The 17,061-nt window shown below is 42.2% G+C and overlaps 1 protein-coding gene across 1 annotated transcript in view; it reads left to right on the plus strand.

Moving 5' to 3' along the window:
• The window catches only part of LOC143997901 (NACHT, LRR and PYD domains-containing protein 6-like), a 207,014-nt gene that overhangs the window by 35,379 nt on the left and 154,574 nt on the right, over positions 1-17,061 (plus strand). The window contains exons 5-6 of the mRNA XM_077493723.1: positions 2,075-2,377; positions 13,359-15,069. Coding sequence (XP_077349849.1) covers positions 2,075-2,377; positions 13,359-15,069 — 2,014 coding nt within the window. The remainder of the gene's footprint in view (positions 1-2,074; positions 2,378-13,358; positions 15,070-17,061) is intronic.

Raw genomic sequence — 17,061 nt, forward strand, 5'->3', positions numbered from 1 at the left:
CCATCCTGCTTTACGCAGTCTGAATTTGACGGTCTGGCTGCTGAGACCCACATTTTGAGAGGCCGTGGTCTTTCGGGGCCAGTCCTTTCCACTCTGGTCAATGCCAGAAAACCGGCCTCCAGGCGTATCTATTACAAGATCTGGAGGGCATATGTTTCCTGGTGTGAACCCAGGAGATGGCATCCTAGAAGGTATGTCATTGGCAGAATCTTGGCCTTTCTCCAATTAGGCCTTGAAATGAATTTGGCCATAAGCACCATTAAGGTGAAGATTTCGGCCCTATCGGTCTTTTTTCAAAGACCACTTGCATCACATTCCCTAGTACGGGCTTTTATTCGGGGGGCTATGCGAATAAAACCGCCAGTCAAACCTCCGGTATGCCCATGGGATCTGAATTTGGTTCTCTCGGCCTTAGAAGCCCAACCATTTGAACCTCTGCATCTGGCTTCTTTAGCTCTCTTGACAAAGAAGCTGGTTTTCCTAGTAGCCATATCCACGGCTAGAAGGATATCAGAATTGGCAGCTCTTTCTTATAAAGAGCCCTATTTAGTTATCCATAAGGACCGGGTGGTTATGCGTCCCAACAGGTCCTTCCTACCTAAGGTGGTTTCAGGTTTCCATCTGAATCAGGATATAATCCTACCATCCTTTTTTCCAAATCCTCAGTCCATAGAGGAAGAGTCCTTACACACTTTAGATGTGGTTAGAGCAATCAGTCTTTATCTTCAAGCAACTGCTCAGATAAGAAAGACTGACTGTTTATTTATTCTGCCAGAAGGCCCTAGAAGGGGTCAGGCAGTGTCAAAGTCCACTCTCTCAAGGTGGATCAGACAGGTTATTTCTCAGGCCTATAGCTTAAAGGGGAAGATTCCTCCTTTTCAGGTGAAAGCGCACTCTACTAGGGCTGTCAGTGCTTCTTGGGCAGTGCATCACCAGGCCTCCCTGGCTCAGATCTGTAAGGCTGCGACTTGGTCATCAGTCCACACATTCACCAGATTCTATCAGGTGGATGTCAGAGGGCAAGAGGATATCGCCTTCGGGCGCAGTGTACTGCAGGCTGCAGTTTAGGTCCTCAGGTCCCTGGCGGTCTATATTTATGATCTGTGTCTCCCTCCCCTCAACCTGAGCATTGCTATGGGACATCCCACTATGTAATGAAGCTCCTGTGTCCCGTGATGTATGATCAAGAAAATGGGATTTTTATATACAGCTTACCTGTAAAATCCTTTTCTTGAGAGTACATCACGGGACACAGGGCTCCCGCCCCTCTTGGGTTTTACGTGGTTTCTTATTGCTTTGCTACAAAACTGAGGTGCCTCCCAAATGGGAGGGGTTATATAGGGGAGGAATTCTCTTTAATTGGGGTCAACCAGTGTCCAATCACCAGAGGTGCCTATATAACCCACTATGTAATGAAGCTCCTGTGTCCCTTGATGTACTCTCAAGAAAAGGATTTTACAGGTAAGCTGTATATAAAAATCCCATTTTAGCACATTTTGACCTACAGATGGAGCGAACGATCATAGAAAGTCATACCCTGTTTCCCCTAAAATAAGACCTAGTGTGATTGTCGGTGATAGCTGCAATAAAAGCCCTACCCCGCCAAATAAGCCCCAGTTAAAGTCCTTGTAGGGCTTATTTTTGAGGAAACAGAGTAGGGCTTATTTGGGTGGTAGGGCTTATATTGCAGCCAACACCGACAATCGCGCTAGGTCTTATTTTAGGGGAAACAGGGTAGTGCAGAAAATATGGGGATGGATTCATACAGCTTGGTAAATACTTGTGCCTTTCATTCAAATAATGTTTTATAAATAGACCTTCTAGGTGTTTTCACACAATACATCTGACAAGTCCTTCTAAGAAGATGGTTGTCAGGAAGACAGTCCTGTAGATTATCACAGGGAAGCCAATCTCTCCATAGGCCAATATAGGATAGTTCCTTTCCTTTATATATATATATACAGTAGGCTCATTATAAGACCACCGGCTGCCAATACAGACTTGTCTCCTGTCACCTGTCACAAACTGTCCAATCAGAAGTAATGTTTATGGCTGCCTATTGTACTGTTTGCAGGATTGGCTCCTAATATTTCGGGAAGGAAGAAACAAACCTCCGGGGATCTTATCGTATATGCTCTGGAGGATCTGAATAGAAGTGACTTTAAGAGATTTAGGAACAAATTGTCTGATTTCTCCTATGGAGATAAACGTCCCGTCCCCCGAGGAAGACTGGAACATGCGGAATGCATCACCACCAAGGACCTCCTGATAGAAGCATATGGAGAAGAAGGGGCTCTGGATGTCACCATTCAGGTCTTTACACTGATTGATCTGACGGGACCCGCAAATAACCTCTGGGAGAGGAGAGCGCTGTGTGGTGAGTTCTCCTCTATAATGAGATTTCCTAACAATTCCTGATAAATATCTGTGAGGAAGAACCAGGAATGTGATGGAGGGAGAGCCAGTAATACACAAGCAGAGCTGCATTATCTACAAGGTAACCTAGAGAGAAGCATTGTGTTCACTTAACCACTTCCGAACCGACAACCGCACATGCACTGCGGCAGGGCAGCCTTATGCGCGAACCAACGTACCTGTATGTTGGTCTGCACATGAGCTATAGTGGCCGCTTGATGTCTGCCAGCCACCCACGATCGCAGTACAGAGAGGCAGAACGGGGATGTAAACTAGGCAGATCCCCATTCTGAAAGGGGACAATACTGAGATCTGAATCTGCTGAATCTGCTGTTCCTAGTAATCGGGGGGGGGGGGGAAAGCGATCTCTGTCATGTCCCAGTAAACCCATCCCTCACACAGTTTGAATACACCCAGGGAACACGGTTAACCCCTTGATCGCACCCTAATGTTAACCCCTTCCCTGCCAGTGTCATTTTTACATTGATCAGTGCATTTTTTATAGCACTGATCACTGTAGTGGTGTCACTGGTCCCCAAAAAGTGTCACTTGGGGATCAGATTTGTCCGCCACAATGTCGCAGTCCCACTAAAAATTGCAGATCACCACCATAACCAGTAAAAAAAAGTCCATAAATCTATCCCACAGGTTGTAGACGCTATAACTTTTGCCCCAGTTACAATTCTCTAAAACATAAATATAAATGTCCAACAAGGCAGGAGACTCCCATAATGGAACAGGTACTGATCCAAGGCTGAGGGCCCACTCACACCGAAAAGGGTCAATCCAGCCAAAATAATATCTACGTTATAGGTGGAGCCCGGTGGGCCAAGTCACCCGCTGATTTCTTACAGGTCTATGGATGATCCAAACGCAAGATCCCCCCCCCTACCATAATTTCCGACTCTGCCCCTCCGGGGGAATTTTGGTGGTCCTCTCCCACACCTGGCTCCCCCCCCCCATTTACATTCTCTAAAACATAACTATAACGTCCAACAAAGGCAGGAGACCCTCATAATGGGCACAGCAGGTGTACAGACTCAGGAGATTGGAGAAACCCTCCATAATAATAGGCATGGCAGGTATATAGACCAAGGAACGCAAGGCAGAAATGGTGGGAACCCCTCAAAATGGGCCACAGCAGGTGTAAAAACCTAGGATTTAAGCACTGGGATGGTGAGAACCCCCTCAAAATGGGCACAGCAGGTGTGCAAACCCAGAATTTGGGCATTGGGATGATGGGAACCCCTCAATGTGCATAGCAGGTATGCAGGCCCAAGAACCCAGGATGGGATGCTGAGAACCCGTCATAATGAGGATAGAAGGAAGATCAGCACTGTGAAGGTGGAAACTGCTTGTAATGAGCATTGGAGCTGTGCAGACACAGAAACTCAGTGAAGGGATGGTGGGTATCCTCATGGGGGGTACAGAAGTTGTGCAGACCTAGGAGCTCCATTAAAAAAAAAAAAAAATTGGATCCCCTCATTTTGGGCACAGCAAGAGTACATACCCAGGAACTTGGCACAGGGATGGCGGGAACCCCTCCTATTGTGCATAGCAGTCATACAAGCCAAGAAATTTAGGGCAGGGATGTTGAAAACCCCGATAATGGTCACCAAAAGGTGTGCAGACCTATGAGCTTAGAGCTGGGATGGAGGAAACCCTTCAAAATGGCCACAGCAAGTGTACAAACCCAGGAATTCGGGGGAGGAGGCTCAGCATGATGTGATGTGGGAAGGCTGGGGGAGGAGCCCGAGGCGGTGTCTGTGAGGACGGAAGGGGAGGCAGGAGATCCATGGCGGCAAGTCCGATGCAGATGCTGGTGAAGTGGGATAGAGCACCGTGTTAGAGGACCGCACATGGTGACCCCCGCAGATGCCTATTCCCCGCGATATTGGATCAGGAGACCAAGGAGGAGCGACTGATAGATCGGGGTGGACAGCGGTAAAGGATGCAGGAAACTGAACAGGGGTAAGTGAGAGATATCCCTGGTTCAATCAAAAAAAATGGCTGCAAGAGAAAACACCTGATCCTGAGACCCCACGAGTGACTGTTGGTGCTGACCTCCCCTCTGTCTCCTCCATACGCGCCCCCTCTTATCTCTGCCTTTGTGTGCTCTGTATACTACCCTCCAGAGCCCCTAGGTTATCCAGCACTGTTGCATTGTGAACTGTGTTTGCTGTGGAAGCTAAAGAGATTTGATGACTAACTGAGGGAGAGATGCAGCAGCTGGGGCTGGCTAAAAATTAAATGACTGGAGACATGAGAGGTCTTGATGGAACAATGATTCTTTTTGAAACCTATGGATCTATGAGAGCTACGGAATTCAAATGTTTGTATGAACTGTATGAACTGTACTAATGAGAGGACCTGTTTAAATGTCAATGACTGCCTAATAACCCTAGGAGTGGCTCAATTGATTAAATGCTGGAAGTACTGGAAACTACTAAACTGATAGTTGAAACTAGTACTGAGTTTTAAGTTCACTTAAGGACTAAGTATTGATACAGCTTAGTACTGACTGAAAAGGTTATGAACTATGTTACGAACTAAGCTGCAAATTAAGTGATGAACTCTGCGTTTAACTATGCGATAAGCTCGGAGCGATATCTACTGGAGAGTAACTTTCCTTCCTGTGGTGGATAGCAGCTGATTAGATAATTGGGTTAAGCTAATATAGAGCTGCAAAAGTATAAGGACATTCCTTTTTTTTCTCGTATCCTCCCGCCTCTCTTACGCTATACAGAGACCGGGAAAGAGGGACGAATGGTACGTTTTTCATAGGTTCTTTATAGGATTTTCATAGGTGCCCCAGCAAAATAAAATACAAAAAAAAAAAAAAAAAAATCCACCAAGTCGCAGAATTTTCAATTCCATCTAAACTAGGGGGCCTGAGAGGGTTAAGTGACTGGAGACATAAGAGAGGTCTTGATGGAGCAATGATTTTGTTTGAAAACTATGAACCCATGAGATCTATGGAATTTAAGGGTTTGCATGAACTGTACTAACGAGAGGACCTATTTAAATATCAATGACTGCCTAATAACCCTAGGAGCGGCTCAACTGATTAAATGCTGGAATTACTAAACTGACAGCTGAAACTAGTATTGAGTTTTTAGTTCACTTAAGGACTATGTATTGATACAGCTTAGTACTGATTTGAAAGGTTATGAACTATGTTACGATCTAAGCTGTGAATTAAGTGATGAACTCTGCGATTTAACTATGCGATAAGCTCGGAGCGATATCTACTGGAGAGTAACTTCCCATTCTGTGGTGGATAGCAGCTGATTAGACAATTGGGTCAAGCTGAAATAGAGCTGCAAAAGTATAAGGACGTTCCCCTTTTTTTTATTCCCATGCGTTTTTTTGTTTTTGTTTTTTTGTTTTTTTTTACCTCTCTCTCTGCGTGTCCTCCCGCCCCTTTTACGCTATATAGAGACCGGAAAAAAGGGACGAATGGTACGTTTTTTATAGGTCCTTTTACAGGTGCCCTAGTAAAATAAGTAAAAAAAAAAAAAAAAAAAATCCACCAAGTCGCAGAATTTTCAATTCTTAAAGCAAAAGTGAAGAGAAGTATCCCATCTAAACTAGGGAGCCTGAGAGGTGAAACGGCAGGATATTTTTCTCTCCCCTTACCCCTCCTTTCAAATCAATAAAAGCAAAGATTGGAACCGAGAGGTACTCCCCTCTATACAGGACAAGTAATTTGTCAAACAAGATAAATGAACAAGATACATGATGAGGGGAAGATCACATAAAACAGAACCTAAAACACAGAGGGAGAGTTTAAATACCAGTGTAACTGCTAGTTCAATACAAAAATATTTGACAACTAAAGAGGGTAACCAAAAAAGCCCAGATGTAGAAAAAAAAACATCCTTGCCAACCAAAAACGCAAAAAAGGAAATGGCTAAGTTAAAAGGAGCCCAAGGAGATAAAACAAGAGAAGATACACAAACAGAGAGAGAGATGGAAACTTACGAGGGGGACGGGGAAGAACAGCGAAGTATAGCTCAAATGCCCACAAAGATCGAGATGATGGCAATGTTTGAAAGGATGGAAAGTTTACTTAAGAGTGAGATTACAAATGTCCGGATGGATCTGGGACATTTGCTGCGGAGAGTAGAAGAGGCTGAGGAGAGAACTGAGAAACAAACACAAGAAATCGCAGAATTAAAATCGCAAGTGAAAGCACTGCAAATAAACCATAGAAATACCTTTTATAAAATGGAAGCACAGGAAAATCAAAATAGACGCCAAAATCTAAGGATAAGAGCCCTCCCAGAGCAAAACGGAGAGAAACTGGAAGAAAAAAATAAGGAAAATATTTAACCCCCTCCCTACTAGGACGAGAAGGGGACGAGGAGTTAAAGATCGATAGAGTACATAGAATCAGAAAGCCTCTAGGAATGAAGGAGGAAACCCCACGAGATGTCATTGTTAAATTCCATCGGTATACAGACAAGGAGAAAATATGGAGGAACCTCAGAGAGAGACACCCGTTGCAATACGAGCAAACAACAAGTATTTGCGGACTTGTCAAGTGAAACATTATCCAGAAGAAGACAATTAAAACCATTACTAGAACATTTAAGACAAGCTAATATTAAATATAGTTGGGGGTTCCCTGCAGCATTGATAGTACATAGGGACGGAAAGACGGTTAGATTGAAATTTCTGGAAGAAGTACAGGACTTTTGTACAGAGTTACAGATTCCAACCATTAGTATACCTAAGCGATCGGAAAGAGAAGAAAGACTAATTGAAGAGGGAATAGGGAAGAGAGCTTAATGTAGGGGGGGGGGGTAGGGGGAGAGGGGGAGGGGGGGCTGGTGCAATTTATTACAAAAGAAACGAGATGGGAGAGGTAAAGTAAATAAAAGTTAATGTGGGTATGGGTGGAAACGGGAAGAGCGTCCCTCGACTATCTGCTCCCTCCTCTCCCCCCCTATGTCTACCGGGCCTTCATGGCCGGGGGGGAGTGGAGGGACACGGAATGCCGGGCTTGGAGCTTCACCCCAAGGGGTGAGGTACATATTCCAGGATGGGGATATATTCTGGATATAGGTACAAGGACCAAAGAGGGGTCTGGGAGGGTAGGGGGGGTGGGAGGGGTGGGGGGAGAAAAAAGACCCGACAGCAGAGAACCTCGCTAAGTGAGAAAAGAGAAAAAAACAGCCTGACTAAAATCTATGTCTATAGTTAATTGTTTGTCATATAACGTTAGGGGGCTAAATGAATCAGCAAAGCTGTTTAAAATTTTTAAAGAAATAGAACAATATGAAGCGGGTATAGTGTTCTTACAGGAAACCCATCTATCATACGAAAGCAAGATTAGAATATATTCCCCTGGGTTCCCGGTGTGGTTTTTTGGAGATTCTTACTCAAGGAACTCAAAAGGGGTAGCTATCGGTATAGGACGGGATGTATACTATAAAATAGAAGAAAGATTAGTCGACCCGGAGGGTAGATTCCTCTTTCTGAAGGGGAAACTATGGGGAGTAGACTATACCCTCGCTAACATATACTGCCCAAATAGAAGTCCAACTGTTTTTCTGAAAGGAATATTGGAGAAATTATGGGATTTTAAAAGAGGAATAGCTGGAGATATGAACTTTTGTATGAATCCGCAAATGGATAGTTCGTCCCGTGTGCAGGGGATTGGGAAGGAGCAGAGGAGAATAATAAAACACAGGCTATATCAGTATCAGCTTATGGATGCGTGGAGAACTATGCACCCAAGGATACGAGACTACTCGTTCTATTCCCCTGTACACGGGAAGTACACAAGGATCGACTACTGGTTAGTGGAACATAGGGTTCTGGACGAGGTGATATCCACAGATATAGGAATTAGAACATTGTCTGATCATTCTCCAATATGCCTGAAGATCAAAATCCCAGGATTTCAGAAATCTCCTTTTTCCTGGAAATTGAATAGGGAACTGTTGGACGAGAAGGGAGAGGAAATAATTAGAAAGGAATTGGAGTTTTTTTTTACCACTAATTTAAATGGAGAATATGGAAAATATTATTTGGGAGACACATAAAGCTTATATAAGAGGCATATATATTTCACTAGGTACAAATAGGAAGAGAGAAGGTATAAAAAAGAGTAGGGAGTTGAGGGAGGAAATCCATGGATTAGAGCAAGAACATAAAAAGGCAAATGGCAGGGAAAGTGGACAGGTAGTGGACCTATTACATAAACTGGCTATGAAAAGAGAGGAACTTGGGGAATTAATGGAACAGGAAATGAGGACGATATATAATAGGATTACTAAAGAGAGATATTATAGCGGCGTTAAAAATAGTAAGATCTTAGCAAAGATATTGAGGAAAAAAAGATCGAAGAATTATATAGAGAAAATATTAAATAAAGAGGGCGAGCCAGTCTATAAAACTAAGGAAATAGCAGAAGTTTTTAGAGAATACTATGGGCAGTTATATTCCGTGAGAAAAAAAGAGACAGAAAAACAAGAGATGAAGAGAAGGGGAAAAATCAAAGACTATATATTTCAAGCAAATATCCCTAAAATACCGGGGGAATTGGCGCAGGAATTGGAGAATCCAATCTCAGTCCAAGAAGTAATACAGGCAATAAAAGAGAACAAAGGAGGAAAGAGTCCAGGGCCTGATGGCTATATAATAGAATATCTAAAAAAGTTTGGAGACATACTAGCCTCAATTTTATTTGCATATTATAATGGACTAGGTACAAAATATGGACTGAGCGAGAAGGCCTCCACTGCGACAATCTCCACGATATTGAAAGAGGAAAAAGAGAATACAATATGCTCAAACTATAGACCGATCTCACTACTCAATACGGACGTTAAATTGTTCGCAAAAATATTGGCCGCTAGAATAAAGAAGTTAATGCCTAGCTTAGTCCATGCAGATCAGGTGGGATTCATTGAGGGGCGAGAAGAAAAAGATAATGGAGTAAGGTCAATATTACTGCTTCAGAGGATGAAGGAGAGTAGAATCCCCAGTCTACTCCTATCAATAGATGCTGAGAAAGCTTTTGATCGAGTAGACTGGGGATTCATGATGGGTACCCTAAGGGGAATGGGGTTTGGACCCAAAATTTTGAAGTGGATAAAGGCACTATATAACAGCCCCAAGGCAGAGGTAAAAGTTAATGGGGTACTATCAACAGCCTTCAGAATGAACAATGGGACTAGACAGGGGTGTCCGCTTTCCCCCCTATTGTTCGTTCTGGCATTGGAGCCACTCCTGGAGATGATAAGGAGAAACCCAGATATAAAGGGGGTTGAGATAGAGGGGGAAATACATAAGACAGCCGCATTCACGGATGATATTCTGTTTTATGTATCTAGCCCACGAAACTCCATGCCAAACTTGTTAAAGGCTTTACAGGAGTACGGGGAATTATCTAACTTTAAAATTAACCCAAGCAAGTCAGAAATCTTAAACGTAAATATAAATTCGAGAGAAGAACTTGACATTAAGAGAAAATTCCCATTTCTATGGCAAAAAGAAATTAAATATTTAGGGATTAAACTGACTGCATCAATAGAAAAAATATCAAATAAACTATATCCCCCTCTTAGAAGAATTGAGAGAAGAAATAAGGAGAATGAGAACAAAGCCCCTGTCATGGTTAGGAAGAATTAATGCCTTAAAAATGATTATTCAACCTAAAATCCTTTATAAGTTTCAGCTATTACCAATATATATCCCCCCCTATATTTTAAAATGATAAATTCTTTAATTTCTAAATTTATCTGGAACAACAAGAAACCTAGAACTCCACTGAAGACTTTGCAAAAGGGAAAAGATGAGGGAGGTCTGAATGTCCCAGACTTTAGAAAATATTACGAAGCAGCAGTGTTAACACGGGTGGTGGAATGGGCAAAATTAGAAAGTAAAAAAAGATGGGGAAAAATAGAACACAGTTTATCAGGCACAAATCTAGGTAGAGAAATCTGGACTCCTTTAACCACTTCCCACCCAGGCCAATTCTGACATTTCTCTCCTACATGTAAAATTCCTAATTTTTTTGCTAGAAAATTACATAGAACCCCCAAACATTATATATGTTTTTTTAGCAAAGACCCTAGAGAATACAATGGCGGTCATTGCAACTTTTTATCTCGCACGGTATTTGCGCAGCAATTTTTCGAACACGTTTTTTTTGCTAAAAAAAAAACAAATCAGTAAAGTTAGCCCAATTTTTTTGCATAATGTGAAAGAGGAGGATACGCCGAGTAAATAGATACCCAACATGTCACGCTTCAAAATTGCACGCGCTCGTGGAATGGCGCCAAACTTTGGTATTTAAAAATCCCCATAGGAGACGCTTTAAAATTTTTTACTGGTTACATGTTTTGGGTTACAGAGGAGGTCTAGGGCTAGAATTATTGCTCTCGCTCTAACGTTCGCAGCGATACCTCACATGTGTGGTTTGAACACCGTTTTCATATGTGGGCGGGACTTGCGTATGCGTTCGCTTCTGTGTGCGAGCTCACGGGGACAGGGGCGCTTAAAAAATTTTTTTTTTATTGTTAATTTTTTTTTTTTTTTTTTAGTTTTACACTTAAAAAAATAAATAAAAAAATTGATGACTTTTATTCCTATTACAAGGAATGTAAACATCCCTTGTAATAGGAATATGGCACGATCGGACCTATTTACAGTGAAATATGGGGTCAATAAGACCCCATATCTCACCTCTAGGCTGGGCAGAATAAAAAAAAAACAAAAAAAAAACGATCCTGGCTTCCTAGCCAGATTGGCGCCGTTAATTTGAATAACGAGGCCGGGCGTGACGTCATAACATCGTGCCCGGCCTCCGAACGATCATAGAGACTCCGGGGACAATCTAGTCCACTGGAAATCTCTATGATCACATGCTGGGGCCGGCGGATCCTGTGACCGACTCACCGATGGAAACGGTGAGTCGGTAGAAGCACCGGAGGGCGGCGCCGCCCGTAAGAACGATCAAGCGGCGGAACAGCCGCTATGATCATTCTTATGGTGTAGGGAATCGCCGGCTGAAAACGGCAATATCTAAATGATGTCTGTGGACTCAGGCATCATTTAGATATAACCACCGAAACCCCACGTATTGCGGGTCTGAAGTGGTTAAAATATAGATCACTAGGGAAGACAACCCCTTTGGTCACAAAAAATGTGTTTAGAGTATGGGAGGGAATACACAAACATAACAAGTGGAAATATAATTCCCCTTTAATTTATTTAAAAGATAATGATTTTTTTGCACCTGGTAAAAGTACAATAGGAGGGAAATGGATAAAACAAGATAATATGCAATTACGACACATAATTAAAGAGGGGAAATTGAAAACACTAGCAATATTACAGAAAGAAAATGATTGGATGGATTTGAATGAGTGGCGATACCTGCAGCTTAGACATTTCGTCTCAAGACTACCACAACCGCTTAGAGATGGAGAAAATTTGACTGCCTTGGAGCGGATATGCGAGGGGAAAACCCCAAGGGCAGGTATTGCCCAGTTTTATAAGGTCTTGAGACGGGAATGTGAAGCGGAGGTACCAACCTTCATTAAAAAATGGGAAGAAGAGATAGGAGCACGGGGTGAAAACCAAAATATAGAAAAAATATTGAAGATGGTGCACAGATCCACGGAAAATAGTAAGATGATGGAAACAAATTATAAAATTTTAGTAAGATGGTATAGGACCCCAGATATAATGGCAAAGTACCAGGAGGGACAATCTGGGAAATGTTGGAGGAATTGTGGACAAACGGGAAGTTTGGCCCATATATGGTGGGACTGCCCCAAGATTAAAGAAGATTGGAGAGAAAGAATAAGATATATAGAAGTAATAGCTAAAATACAGTTACCTGAGAACCCATGGTTATGCCTATTCCATGCAGTAGATACCCTAATTAAGGAGTATAGGAATTCCCTTACAAGCTCATTAATAAACGTGGCAAAAAGTCTGATTCCGAAAAAATGGAAAGAAATAGAAGCACCCAAAGTAAAGGAATGGTTAGGAAAAGTTGAGGAAATGTATAGTATTGAAGGGCTGGGAATGGAGGAAGAAAGAGAAAGAAAGATTCCATGTGAAATGGAAATACTGGAAAATCTTTAGACAATCTATGATTTTTAACGAGGTAATGGGTTGGTAGGGGTGGGAGGGAGATATTTTAGAAGAACCCGAGAAGTAAAGAAAGAAAACCAGGATAATGTGAAAAATTGAAGGGCATGAATGTATTTTGGTCCTATGGTTTTCTTTTAATACTTGATTATGTTTTGTACGCAACTTAAATGAAAAATTTAAATAAAGAATAAAAAAAAAAAAAATAATAACTTTTGTGCAAACCAATCAATTTGGGGTAGATTTGATTTTATATCGCTACTGAAAAAGGCTTGATTTAACCCCTTGCCGACGAGCGTGCGCAGATGTGCGTACTCGGCTTTCGAGGGTTATACCGTGAAGATGCTCGCAGCTGCATGCATCGTCCCGGTACCGTTGTTTAGAGCCGGTGATTGACTTTCCAGGTATAACAACCGATGCGGCTAAAAGCTGCTTGGCTGTTATACTGGAGGAGCGGGAGGGAATGTCACGCGTGTTATACACCAATAAATACAGTGTGTGTGTGTGTATATATATATATATATATATATATATGTATATATAGTGTGTGTGTGTATTTTATATTTTTCAGCAAAGCTATTTACTGTAACGTTTTGATTAAAGTATTTTGTATTCTTTGGCTAAACGTTTAATTCTGTTTTTAGTTGATTTTATGTGGGAATATTTTAACTCCTTCCATAATACTCCTTTTTTTTTTCTTGCGGTATATTTTTATGATTAAATTCTGAATGCTTATGGTTGCAAATGCAATAATATTTCCAATATGATTTTAAATTATTATTTCATGCGTGTGCAAAGAATAAAAAATGTTCTTTTCTCTCATATAGACATTGGAAAGGAACACAGAGAGTCTATGAAACAGAAGTTACAGAGGATTCCAGAATATAATTCCCGTATGGGGGAGGCTGTTTATCTACAGGAAAGATTCACTGAATTATTGATGACAGTGGGACCCCAGAATAAAGAGGGAAAAGAACAAGAATTAAGGAGTTCAGGCAGAAGACATCTACAGATCATGGAGAAAAGACCCCCAACCACAATCCAGACCCTCTTTGACCCTGATCAATATGGGTTCACCCCTAGGGTTGTGGTGTTAGAAGGACCTGCTGGTATTGGAAAAACAATGACCTCCAAGAAGATCATGCTGGACTGGGCCTCTGGGGATCTCTACCGAGACAAGTTTGACTTTGTGTTTTATCTGAGCTGTAGAGAAATCAGCACCATCCCTGGAAAGATAAGTCTTGTGGGACTTTTATCCAGAACCTGCAGACTGAGTTCAGATGACTTGGTGTTAATTCTGAGGGATCCTGGAAGTCGGAGAAAACTTCTCACCATAGTTGATGGGTTTGATGAAATGAGGTGGACTCTGGAGGAGAAATCTGAGGGTTGTCCTGACATTTCTATGGAAACCCACCAAGAAATAATTCTCCAAAGTTTGCTCAGGGGACGGGTTCTCCCAGAATCCTCTCTGATCATCACCACAAGGTCACTGGCCATAGAGACACTTAACACATTCATTGACGATTCTCGCAATGTGGAAATCCAGGGATTTACAAGGGCTGATCGAGAGAAATATGTCCATAGATTCTATGGAAATAAAGAGGATGCAGACAAAGTTCTCAGTGTAATAAAAGACAATGACGTTGTGTACACCATGTGTGCCGTCCCCATCACATGCTGGATTGTCTGCACTGTAATAAAAAAAGAAATCAGAAAGGGTTTGGATGTAATTTGGTGTCCTACAACGACTTACATTTACCTTCTCTACCTGGAGGTTTTACTAACCCATCACAGCAAGAAGGATCTGTCTGTACACCAGAAACAAACCTGTCTGAAGAAGCTGTGTGCTCTGGCCAATCAGGGAGTTCTGAACCAACAAATCTTATTTGTGAAGAAAGATCTAGAAAGACATGGACTTTCTCTGGATGAGGTGGAATCTTTGTTTCTGAATGAGAACATCTTTCGGTTGGACCTCCACACCCAAATCTGCTACAGCTTCATCCACCTGAGTGTACAGGAGTTCCTTGCTGCTCTCTATTATGGGATGGATGATGAGTCTATGGAAGGTACTTTCCTCCCGGAGATCTGTAAAGGAGAATCACTCGTAGATTTCACAATTTCACAATACCCTCATTTAGCATTAGCTGTGCAATTCCTGTATGGTCTCCTAAATGAAAATCAGATGAAGATGTTCTCCGAGATCACAGGAATCGACGTCTCACTCCGAGCCAAACCTGCAATGATAGAATGGTCCAAGAAGGACAATAATGGGAGTTTTTCTATCCATGCTATTGTCTGTCTGTATGAGACTCAGGATGAGGACGTCATAAGACGCATCTTGTCTGGGTGCTCACATCTGAGGGTGTACGGCTCACTGTCAGATGACTTGCAGAGGGACAGTAATTCTAAGCAGCTGAGATATTGCTTGAAGACTTTGAAGAGAGAGAGATTTCAGGATCTATGTTTTGAATGGCTCACTTTGGATCCCAAGTCCCAGAAATATATATATTCATTCCTACACAGGTGTCAGACAGTTCGGTAAGTGAGAGTAATTATTTCCTAACTGAAATCAGAAAAAGTCAGCTCAGTTTAACCGCTTAAGGACCACCTCCTTTACATTTACGTCGGCAGAATGTCACGGCTGGGCACATCAATGTACAGGTACGTTGCTCTTTAAGTGCCCAGCCGTGGGTCACACGCCGCCGCCGGCATGCTCGCGACCCGGTCCTGAGCTCCGTGGCCACTGGTGTCCCACGATCGGGTCACAGAGCTGAAGACCGGGGAGAGGTATGTGTAAACAAACCTCTCCCCCGTGCTTCCTAGTGAGACTGTCACTGATCGTCTGTTTCCTGTCATCTGGAAAGACAATCAGTGATGTTGAACACCAAGCCACGCCCCCTACAGTAAAAAAAAAACACACACGTCACACTTAACCCCTCCCCACCCCCTAGTGGTTAACCCCTTCACTGCCAGTGTCATTTACTCAGGAATCAGTACATTTAACCACTTCAGCCCCGGACCAATTAACAGCCTAAGGACCAGAGGTCTTTTTACAATTTCGCACTGCGCTGTTTTAACTGGTAATTGCGCGGTCATGCAATGTTGTACCCAAACGAAATTTGCGTCCTTTTCTTCCCACAAATAGAGCTTTCTTTTGATGGTATTTGATTGCCTCTGCGATTTTTATTTTTTGCGATATAAATGGAAAAAGACCGATTATTTTGAGAAAAAAATATATTTTCTACTTTTTGTTATAAGAAAAATCGCATAAACTAAATTTTAGTCATACATTTAGGGCAAAATTTATTCAGCCACATGTCTTTAGTAAAAAAAATGTCAATAAGCGTATATTTTTTGGTTTGCGCAAAAGTTATAGCGTCTACAAACTAGAGTACATTTTCTGGAATTTACACAGCTTTTAATTTACGACTGCCTATCTCATTTCTTGAGGTGCTAAAATGGCAGGGCAGTACAAACCCCCCCCCCCCAAATGACCCCATTTTGGAAAGTAGACACCCCAAGGAAGTTGTGGAGAGGCATATTGAGCCCATTGAATATTTTTTTCTTTTTTGTCCCAAGTGATTGAATAATGACACAAAAAAAAAAGTTTACAAAAAGTTGTCACTAAATGATATATTGCTCACACATGCCATAGTTATATGTGGAATTGCACCCCAAAATATATTCTACTGCTTCTCCTGAGTACGGGGATACCACATATGTGGGACTTTTTGGGAGTCTAGCCGCGTACGGCACCCCGAAATCCAATCACTGCTTTCAGGATTTCTAAGGGTGCAAATTTTTGATTTCACTCCTCACTACCTATCACAGTTTCGAAGGCCATAAAATGCCAAAATAGCACAAAACCCCCCCAAATGACCCCATTTTGGAAAGTAGACACCCCAAGCTATTTACTGAGAGGCATGTTAATTCCATGAAATATTTTATATTTTGCCACAAGTTGCAGGAATTTTACATTTTTTTTTTTTTTTGCACAAAGTTGTCACTAAATGATATATTGCTCACACATGCTATGGGCATAAGTCAAATTACACCCCAAAATAAATTCTGCTACTTCTCCCGAGTACGGGGATACTACATGTGGGGGACTTTTTGGGAGCCTAGCCACGTACGGGACCCCGAAAACCAATCACCGTCTTCAGGATTTAAATATAAAATGCTACCAAAAAAAACTGTTAGCGATGGCAGGGATTCGGCCTGACTCTGCGATCGCTGCAGTTATGTGTTTAGTGTTTTGTAAGTGACAGTGATCGATCGATACTGCACTTGGGTGGGCTGGGCAGAGGGGCAAAACGCAGGTGCTAGCAGGTATCTGGGCTGATCCCGCTAACAATGCGTTTTTTTTGGAACCCTAAACTGCTGGGGACACTAGTATAGATCTGATCAGATCAGATATTGATCTGTTCAGATTCTATACCACTACGGGAGGTATATGCTTTGCGTGTGGGTGTTAGCGGTACTGGCACTAACCTAGCGCTGCCCGGGACGACGCAGACCCTGACCCTAAAA

The sequence above is a fragment of the Lithobates pipiens genome, unplaced genomic scaffold (genome assembly GCF_037356315.1).
Source record: "Lithobates pipiens isolate NorthernLeopardFrog02 unplaced genomic scaffold, aLitPip1_a1.2 Scaffold_19, whole genome shotgun sequence".
NCBI lineage: Eukaryota > Metazoa > Chordata > Amphibia > Anura > Ranidae > Lithobates > Lithobates pipiens.